Below are 10,312 nucleotides of genomic sequence, written 5' to 3'. Positions count from 1 at the left end.
TGCGTTAATACATTAAAAAACGGGACTGTTGAAAGTGAGACAGAACTAATTTTTCTAGTTACTTAACGCAGGTTTGATAAAACTCAGTTTGACTCCAGTTTGGCTGCTTCTAGAGCTCACACTGCGGTATCAGCCGGGCATTTAAAGATCTACTATTACAAGTGGAAATCAGAGGAGGGTTTGATTTACTTAAAAATTGAGAAAGATCAGACGACTGGAGAGGCAGAGCCACGTATGTTTTCTATTTTTCCTTACTTCTATAAATGCATTCTTTCCAATCAGGAGCAAGTCAGCTTTTTGTTCTTTTCATATTTCAGTTAGCGTCCAAAAATAACAATAAGTCATGCCATCACATTAAAAGCAACAAAACACAAATGAACCAACCAACGAAAATACTATTTTCTTCCAAAACAATTGTACAAAGATATATCTATTTTAAAGTCCTACAGTAATTAGGTCGTTTTTGCACTTGTCGTAAATCAGGAGTTGAATACCTCAATCTCAGTTATGTACCTAAAAGTAGTAGCTCTGATGGTAGGGTGGTTTTAGTTATTCATTTTTATAAAGCACTTTGAAAATTGCTATTTTTTGAATGCAGAGGAAGGAAGGAGGGAAGGGAGGGAAGAAGGGAGGAAGGAGAAGCAAATTTACACACAGAGGTCTATGTTACTCAATTGCTGCAAAAAGCAAGAGGAGGTGTGACGGGTAGGTCTGTTGTCCGGTGTATCTTTCCTGTGTTTCACACAGTGTTACAAATGTTTTTGTCAGGGCTTTGAATCCAATCTAGATAAATGTCACTTAAGGTCATGATTACTTTATAGCCTCCTCTTCACTAACATATGAGTAATCTGTACTCGGTACTGTTCCAGCTCTGTATTTCAGCCTTGAGAGACTATGCAAGTTTTAAACAACTTTGCTCCTAGCCTCCAGTGATCACACTGGCAAGCATTGCTCCTGGCCCATTCCTGAAGAGGCTCACGATCTGAAGGCTGGTTGCAACATCTTGGGCAAATGCTCTTGGATTGCATCCCACACACTGCTTGGCACTGCACAGCTCCATAGCTTTTCACTGAAATTGTGCTTGTTGCACTTGGACCTTCCGCTCTTTACATTTCTAGGGTAAGGAAGATGGGAAGGATGGTTGGGGCAAATATGGTTTGTATTGACTTGCAGCAGCATGAGTCAGATGAGCATTGTAAGCCTGAGCTGCCGCGGAAAAACTCCCTTGCAGACTGCATCGTGTGCGGCTCAACCACTGCTCAAGTGAGTTGGCACTTTGTTTGTGGAAAATATAAGTCTTAACAGAACTGGTTACCAAAATGACTAAGAATAGCAAAGTGACTGTTCTAGGATGACTGTGATGTGTACATGTGATTAGAGTTGAAATCATGTAGCTAGGATTCATTCTTGGAGAGTGCAAAATCCTTCCGCATAAACTTCTTCCCTTCCTCATCTACCCATCTGCTTCTCTCATTAGGTCAATACCTAAGCAACCCAAACAAGACTGGCTGAGCCCCAGTTGCTGATGCTTTGGGTTGGAGTGGGATTTGAGGTGGGTGGCGCAGCCAGAGGCATCGGTTCCTTCCCTGGAAGTGATGACTGAGCGGCACCAGAAGAGAGAGATGGGGAGCTGCGTGGTGATAAATGATGCATGTGGTTTTGACCAAAGGTGTCCTGAGCACTGGAGGTGGGAAGGAAGGTCAGTAACTACCAAACTAACTTGAAGTTATGCTTTTCCCTCCCCCCATCCCAAATACATGATGAGAAGCTTCTTGCACTGTCTGTTCAGCCACTGGCAGGTGAAGAGTCAAATGTTTCTCCTTTGGTGACTTTTAGAGTTTTGTGTGAGGAAACTAAATTTCAATGCTTATGAACCAAACCATGTCAGAGAGAGTGAAGCTTCACCAAGAGTGAAGCTTTTGAAACTAGCTGGCATTTGTTTCTGTTTACTACCGATGGATTCTTTTCTTTGAGCTGTGGCCTGTGAGGAAAATGCTGTGAAGGGAAGCGTTGTGCTGTATTTTGACTTTCTAATGCTTGGCTTTTGCAGAATAACTGTTTTGATAGAGGATTTCTATATAGAATTTAAGCATATTCCAATGTGGGGTAATAAAAAGCCCAGAACCCTCATGTTTCATGGAAGCCTATCTTCCTCACCTAGGAGTTGTCACCTCAATTCAGAGGGACAGACATAGTAACTGTTCACAGTAATGTGCTACATAAGGGGCACCTATGCAGTCTGTCATTGGAGGGATGCTGCATGAGTTATAACAAGCTCTATAGCTGTCACCACTTTTGTATTAACATCAAAACAGGTGGAGCAGACCAGCAGCATGGAAGAGGAACACAAATATGGGACTTAGTATAAAGACAGCTGAGTTTCTTAAGAGGACAAAAATTTACACTTGATAGCAAAGCATGTTGCCTTGGTTGGCAAAGGTCGCAGACTGGCTTCCTTACCTTGCTGTAAGCCAAACTTGTGTAAAGGTGGAAGGTACAATTTGCGGAAGGCAGCTAACAGCACTGAACTTAAATGCATGTATTAAAAAACCTATAGATAAAAAGTGCAAATTCTGCCCTGAAGTAAACTTGCATATATTTTTCTGAATTGATCTCTACCTCTCCAAAGTGTGAATTTGCTGACAGAGCTCAAGAGCAGAGATTGAGGGATGAGACTGAGGGATGAGAATGAAATTATTTTCCCCATTTTACATCCTGAGAATGAAAGCTTCCACACAAGAGAATGATTTTGCCAATTATTCTTAAGGCTTCATAGTGAACTTTAGACTCTCAAACTCTCTTTATTGCAGTTGGATCAGTATCAACAGTGTTTGAAGAGGAGGTTATTGCAAAGACTGACCTACTGAAACTGTATCGTACCTTGAATGCAATAAAACAAGTTAGGTTTGGACTAAATCGTTGTCCATGGAGAGCTGCAGAAAGCTACCAGGCATGTCTAAACTCATAAAAATAATGAGATGGTAAAACCCATGGAGAGAACTAGTCCAGGATTTACTTAGTCACCAACTTGGCCTGTTTTGCCAAACTTTGTACTTACAAATTGTCATATTGGAATCCGTACTGTTTTGTGTGGGCTCAAAGAGAAATGATATCTGACTCTGAAAACCGCTGTTCTGAGTCCTGGCTTACTGATTTCCCATAATGGTATATGGAGAGTTGACTGTCCTGCTGCAATGTCCAGTACATACTCAGTACACATATAAATCACTTTCCATATTTGAGGAATAAAGACAAAACCTTGTGGGGATTTACTGCTCGTGGTTATTTTGGCAGCAGCTGGTGAATGCATATTTGAAACATCATTTCTCATAACTCCTGTGGCTTCGGATTTGGCCCCCATCTAGTTACAACTGTGAAACCTGGCTGAGAGAGGAACGCAATCTTCCCGAGTTAGCATTTCCTGAGATGTTATGGAACCGGCACTGGAAATAACTGCGAGTGGGTGTTAAGCAGAAGGGAGTATTTGGAATGCTATTTACACAGGTCCAGGGTGCTCGAGTATTTTCCTTACGTAAAGGGTCCCATTATCTGGAAAAAGTATTATTTTACGGGCTGGAAATCAAGGAAGGGGCCTCTTTGCTTGTAAAGGAAACAACAAACATGCCTGGAAAAGACTGGGGGCTTACCTGTGCTACCTGCAAAGATCAGACAGTCTTTTAGGGAGATTAATAGTCTAATATCTGTGTGGATTGATTCCAGTCTCTACAGTTGCCTTTGGATGCTGTTCTCCTTCTGTATGCAGTCACTCAAATGACAATTTCAGTTCAAATTTGCTGGTGCATCCAGCTTCTTTTTCTGTTGATTGTAGGAAAAAGTTGTAAAGGTCCTGAACTGAACTGGTTGATATAGGGTTGTATTTTTATGTTCCTGCTTCTTAAAAAAGAAATATATGTATTTATTAGCTCTACACGGCTGCTACCCAGATTCTTAGCTGGAGTGCTGAAGCTGTCTTGGAATGGGTTGTTTGAGATTGCCCTCTTATCTGGGCCAAAGGGAATAGAAGGATGCAAGTCTTCTCCTTCTCTTCTCCTGTCTTTTCTCGGCTTTTCTATCCTTTAGTAGGCTTCCAAAAGCACTAAAAACACCCCAAAGTGAAGGTTCAACTATTTGTTGCCTGGAATGCCTCCTGTTTTAAAATAGGGATAAAACCGGTTTGTTAGGTCAGGAGTTCTTTGTCTAGAGAAGTTTTCCTCTTGTCCCATTAAAAAAAATAATAAAAGAAAATATGAACTCTGCTGACAGGCCTGTCTTTCTTGTCTCCATTAAGTATGTCTATTTCTGCTTGGTTGTACCCAGAGGCCACAGGCTCTTCAGCTCCAAGCTGTAGTTCTGCCTTGAAGTTTTTAAATGAAGCGATACGATCTTTCTAGTTTAAAATCATCGGTCGTAAGCAGGTTGTAAATATCAGAGATATCAGCTGGTTCTTCAGCTCAAAGAAGCTCCAAAACTGACTAACAAATTTCTGCAATGAATTTCCTCAGTGGAGAGCATGGAGGACATGCATAGGGAATCTATGCTGACTATGTTTGACAAGAGTGCGTGCTGCTGAGTCTGAATGGCAAGTCATGAGACAGGGAGAGGTTGGGCATCATCATACCATCATCTGCATGTATGAGATGATTGACCTCTGTAGGAGCCCTTAGCTGAAATGAGACTGATGGTGAGAGATCCCTTGCAGTCCCGTTCTTGTATTGCAGGTGGCCTTCAGGAGCCGCTTCCGCTGCTGTGGCTGCGAGGTGAGGCTGCGACAAACGAGCCCTGAAGGCGGCAGGGGGAGCAGTCGGAGCGAGGCAGGTGCCGGCCGCCTTCCTGCCCGCAGGAAACACGAGGCGCCCGGCCGCCATTTCCTGCCCGAGCGGCGTGGCGGGCCGCGTTAGCCTCCCCGCCTCCCCGCGCTGCCATTGGCGCCTTCGTGACAGAGGGCGGGGCTTTCCCGTTCCACCCGCCAATCGGCCGCTTCCCCTACGCGACGCTACTTCCGGTCGCCTGGCCCGCCGCGCCCAATGGGAGAGAGGCAGCGGGGCGGGACGCCTCATCCTCACCGAGGCAACGGCCGGGCGGACGGTTCCGGGTGTGCGCGAGGCTGACGGTAGCAGTGGGTGAGTGCCGCGCGCCTGGGTCCGCCCTGCCCCGCCTTAGCCCGCCGATCCCCGCCTCCCCTCGGCCCGGCCTCTCCCTCCTGCCCTCTCTCCCCCGTTCCCTTCCTTATTCCCGCTTATCGGCCGCTGTTGGCGGCGGGGCGGTAGCGGCCGCGCGGGCAGCTGCTCTCCGCGCGCCTCCGGCGGGGCGGGCTTCCCGGTGACGTCACCCCCGCGCGGCGGCCCCGCCCCCCTGCGCGTTGCCATGGCGACGGCGGGACTACGGCGGGCACGCGGCCCTCGGGCGCCCCCGGGCTGAGCCGTGAGGCGGCGGCCGCTCAAGGGTTCGTCTCTTCCTCCTTCTGGGAGTTTTCCCCAATAAAAGTTTCTCTTCGTGTCATTCGTCTGCTGTAATTCAGTATCAATCGTGTGAATCGCTTATACAACTGCTGACTGTGTGTTAACGCACTGTTTCTATGTTCTCCTCGTAATATAACAGTATGGAATCGTGCAGCCAGATGCCAGAGGATGATTTCAGGGCAGCAAGCCATGCACGTTACATGTCAAACTCTACACACAGTTGTTGGCTTCATTCTGCTGCTTAGGATCTTCAGCATGAGCTGGCAGCTAAAAGTAGGGATTGTGCCTATGAAGCATCATTGCATTGGAAACTAATTAGTCGTGCTGGGTTTTAATAGGTTTTAATGTTAAACAAAGGGAGACCGTGGAGAGCAGCGTTTGCTCCATTGTGACTAAATCTCTAAAAGTATCTGGAAAGTTGACTGAGCTGAAGTTAAGTCTCTCCCTGGAAACCTGCGGTCTAGGTTCAACTTGCGACATGGACTTCTTCAACCGAATTGGTTATGTGAAATGTGTCTCTTGGCAATCTGTATCTAACATATGCATGTGATTTGGTTTTAGGATGATTCTACTCCACAATTTCTTTTCGAATGGAAGCATGCTCGTTTCCAGTAGAAGATGTTGATCCTAATGCATGACCATGGAGAAGGGCATAAGCTCTGTAGAAGTGTTACCTTCCAAATCATCTCAGGTTACAGCTGTAAAAGTGGTGGTCAAAGAGCCCGAAACAAAGCAGACCCAAAGAGGGAAACGAGTGGGATTTGTGCTTGTTCATGCAGGTAAGGTGTAGGAGCATTACAGCTGGAACTGCAATAGTCTGTACACACACTGAAGGTCATCTGAAGTATCATATTGGCTTTTGTCTATTAGTATGTTAATGAAGTGGCGTGAACTTTGGATATAAAAGTATAAGTGGAGAGTTTGATAGCATTGGCTGGAGAAGCCGGTACTAAAAATGTAATTGTGGATGTTCTGAACGATGCATATCTACATTTATATCGTTACGCATATTTGCTCTTCAGAGAAAATCCTTAAATTTAACAGTTAATAGAACTTGTCTGGGTTGATATTGGAAGATCTGGATATTCTGTTTAAGAGCAAATTGAATTGACCAGTATCTTGCTCTTTACTGTGTTATTTTGCTTTTTTAAATACATTATTTTCTTCACTAGTGGTGTTTAAACTAATTTTATTAGTTTCTTGAAGCTGGCTTTTACTAAAGTTGAGGAAATGGAAGTTGAGATAAATACTAACAGCACAAATGCAATTATATATATGTTTATTTTGAATTAAAAACAATCAAAAAAAGAAACCTGAACAAAATGGAATCTAAAAATCAGTGTACTAAGCTTATCTGCTGTCTTTCTGATAACGTATTTAGTCACGTAGTGGACTGATGAATCTCTTAGGTATGGAAATAAGGGACAGTAACAAAAGGCAGCAGAGTGGGTGGATGCAACAGGATAGAATAAGATGACAAAAGCTGATCTTTGTTTCACGAACCTCTCCTAGGTGTAGAGTATAGAGCTCTGAACTAATCTGTAATCTCTTGGACAGTGCTCATTGGAGCAGATTATGTGATTTAAATGTGTGTACTTGTGTGTGTGAGCTCAGTACCCTGTATTTTATTGAGTCTACTTGAATGCATAATATTGTCAGTTTCTAATACGAAAAGGATGTGCCACTGTAATCTTGAATAAGGATGTTTCTTGTCTGCCTGTATCATAATTCTTGCTGCTGTTTGTAGACAGTAGTTTGTTAAGTGGTGTCATCTCTTTTCCTTTTCCAACTGTAGGTGCAGGTTATCATTCTGAATCCAAAGCTAAAGAATACAAGCATGTGTGCAAAAGAGCCTGCCAGAAGGTATGTTTTACCAGCTCCATAGTCCTGTAGTGGGTATGTAAGAAGTGTATTTGGGAGCACTGTCTCTTTGGTATGAATAGACATATCTTTGTTTAGCTGCTCTGACTGAATGTAGGGAGAATGTGAATGAGGAAGAAAAGGAGTAGCGACAGCTAACATGGCTGCTATACAGACTTGGTAGAGTGCACAGAGGTGAGGTGCAACAACATTGTCTTTGGGTGGTGGCAGATACTGTGCACCAAGGGGACAGTTGGGGAACAGTTCATAATTCACAGGATATTCATAACAGCTTCCTGTGGCTCTGGGATTTCTGGAGTTGAACGGATCTTTCTTCATCAGTGTCCACTCTTTTTGGAATTTATTTTGACCGGTGTCCAAATTGCTCAATCAGTACAAGAATTTATAGAATTCCTTTCTTCTTGATGGCTCTTAACTTCTTAATGGGAGGGGAGGTAGCAAGGATGGCAACAACAAAAAACAAATGACCCAAGAAACAAATTAAGTTTCCAAAATTGTAAAAGAAGTAATGGCAAAATCTTTATTTCCATTAAAATATTGTTGGTTTTTTTAATCTCTTCCGAGAACTTCGCTTTGGAGCTGGCAACTCCTGTGCACTAAGTGCTGAATGAGAGGCTGGAGGACTTATCTCCAAAATTTCTAATGTCTTTTGCGTTCTCCAGAGAGAACACGCTGGGGAGTCTGGCAGGCCTTTCAGAAGTGCTTTTCAGAGTTGGAGTCTAATGATTATTAACACTTCATCTTGCATCTCTATGTCGCAATCCTAATGCCAATCTAATTTTGTAACGAGAAACTTGAAAAATCATCCAAACTTAACATCAGCTTCCTTAAAATTGTGCGTTAGCCCTGATGATATTAATTTTTCAGCTAATTATGTGTGAGATGAGGTTGTTTGATGTTGAATGCAAGTCTAATTTGGTTCCTTAAGCTCAGTAGCCAACGTTAATAACATGTATGAAGAGCAAACAGTCTCAAGTTTGTTTTGCTACCAAAGATGCAGCCATAGTTGTCTTCTGGAGGTTTCCTGTTGACTGTAATGTCTTAGCAGTCTGGATCTGAGAAATAATACCAGCCTCTAAAACACTTTGTGTGTGTGTGTGTGTTTGAATGTGGATGCACATATAAAATCAAGAGATATCACTGTCTTATGATTTGTTTTGTGTGTTGGCTTCTAGATGAGTTCTCTGGTTGATCACGATCAATTTCATGATAGTTGCCATATATAGTACTAGAGACTTGTTGAATCTTGCAAGGAAAATTAGAAACTCTTTGACTCATTATGTTTGAGGATGCCAGGTATAAGATCTTATTTTGCTACAGATTTGATCATGCAGTAATCTGTTACTAAATGCAATGTTGGAATGCTTGATTTTTAAAAAGGCATCAGATCTACCCTTACGTGGCACATGCCAGCTATTTCCAATGATGCTTGATTTAATCCTAATTTAATGAAGATTCTCTTTTGTACAAATCTAGGAAAATATAGGACTTAGCTGCAGAATATTAGAATTTCCTAATAATCAGCTGAAAATTCTATTTTACAGGCGATTGAAAAGCTACAGGCTGGTGCTCTTGCAACAGATGCAGTGACTGCAGCACTTATAGAACTGGAGGTACGAATTTCTGACTTCAGTGAAGGGTCTCTGTGAAGGAAAACGGGAGTAAAGCTAAAAGAATTCCTGAGATTTTAATGAGGAAGTTTAGTATCATGCTTGTTCTGGGTCCACTTATCTCACACGGCAGTAATGTCTGAAAAAGCAATTCCTTTTCTACTGTTAGTAGTCATTCTTCCTCTTCCATTTACTAGTAAAGAAGGAAGGGGAGGTAAGCATTGTGCTGTAAAAATGTGTAGAGATTTATTGTCATATTCTCAGAAGATTAGCAGTGGATTTGCTTACACTTGTTTGGAAAGTGTTAATTAACAGGTTAGCTTAAGGCAGGCAGTATGTACTTTCATATGTGGTAGGCGTGCTGACTAGGTGCCAAAACTTCAGTCATACTTTTAACTTGGCGAGCTTCTTGGCTTTAAACAGTAACTGTGGTCTACACTGAACTGTTCAAATATGCTTTCATGTGCTATCTTAAACATTAAAATAGATCTAAATGAAAGAAAAATATATCTCTGTGTATATCTATACATTATAGAAACACAGAATCGTAGAATTGTTAGAGTTGGAAGGGGCCTTTAAATGTCATCTAGTCCAACTCCCCCGTGATGAACAGGGACACCACAGCTCCAATAGGTTGCCCAGGGCCCGATCCAGCCTCGCCTTGAAAGTCTCCAGAGATGGGGCAGCAACCACATCTCTGGGCAACCTGTTCCAGTGCCTCCCCACCCTCACTGTAAAAGACTTTTTCCTTATGTCCAACCTAAATCTACCCTCTTGAAGCCTGAAGCCATTTCCCCTTCTTCTATCACCACAGACCATGCTAAAGAGTCTTCCCCCTTCTTTCCTGTAGCACCCTTTTAGATACTGAAAGGCCACTCTCAGATCACCTCAGAGCTTTCTCTTCTCCAGGCTCTATCACTCTGTCCTTGTAGGAGCGGTGTTCCATCCCTTGGTTCATTTTGTGGCCCTCCTCTGGATGTACTTCGACAGGTCCATGTCTCTTTTGTGCTGAGGGCTCTGCATCTGGATGCAGTATTCCAGGTGAGGTCTCACTGGCACAGAGTGGATGGGCACAGAGTGGATGGGCAGGATCACCTCCCTCGGCCTGCTGGCCACACTTCTTTTGATGCAGCCTAGGGTACTGTTGGCTTTCTAGGATGTGAGGGCACAATGCTGGCTCATGTCCAGTTTGTCAGTACAACCAGGTCTTTATTGACAGAGCTATTCTCAATCCTTAGATCCTTCAACTAGTATTGGTAGTGAGGATTGCCTTGAGCCACGTGCAAGTTCTCACATTTGGATTTATTTGTTGAACCTCATGAGGTTCTCCAGGGTCTTCTGCTCAAGGCTGTCTAGGTCCCT

The 10,312-nt window shown here is 43.3% G+C and overlaps 1 protein-coding gene across 4 annotated transcripts in view; it reads left to right on the top strand.

Annotated features, from left to right (window-relative positions):
• The first annotated feature begins 5,014 nt into the window (after positions 1 to 5,014).
• TASP1 (taspase 1) overlaps positions 5,015 to 10,312 on the top strand; it is a 72,706-nt gene continuing 67,408 nt past the window's right edge. For 3 of the 4 annotated variants that reach the window (XM_072331688.1, XM_072331686.1, XM_072331685.1), the window contains exons 1-4: positions 5,015 to 5,120; positions 6,021 to 6,238; positions 7,255 to 7,322; positions 8,885 to 8,953. In XM_072331688.1, coding sequence (XP_072187789.1) covers positions 6,094 to 6,238; positions 7,255 to 7,322; positions 8,885 to 8,953 — 282 coding nt within the window. In that variant the 5' untranslated portion in view covers positions 5,015 to 5,120; positions 6,021 to 6,093. The remainder of the gene's footprint in view (positions 5,121 to 6,020; positions 6,239 to 7,254; positions 7,323 to 8,884; positions 8,954 to 10,312) is intronic. The other variant, XM_072331687.1, reaches the window with a different exon arrangement.

Source organism: Excalfactoria chinensis, chromosome 3 (assembly GCF_039878825.1).
Source record: "Excalfactoria chinensis isolate bCotChi1 chromosome 3, bCotChi1.hap2, whole genome shotgun sequence".
NCBI lineage: Eukaryota > Metazoa > Chordata > Aves > Galliformes > Phasianidae > Excalfactoria > Excalfactoria chinensis.
This window is presented reverse-complemented; position numbering and strand designations above follow the sequence as displayed.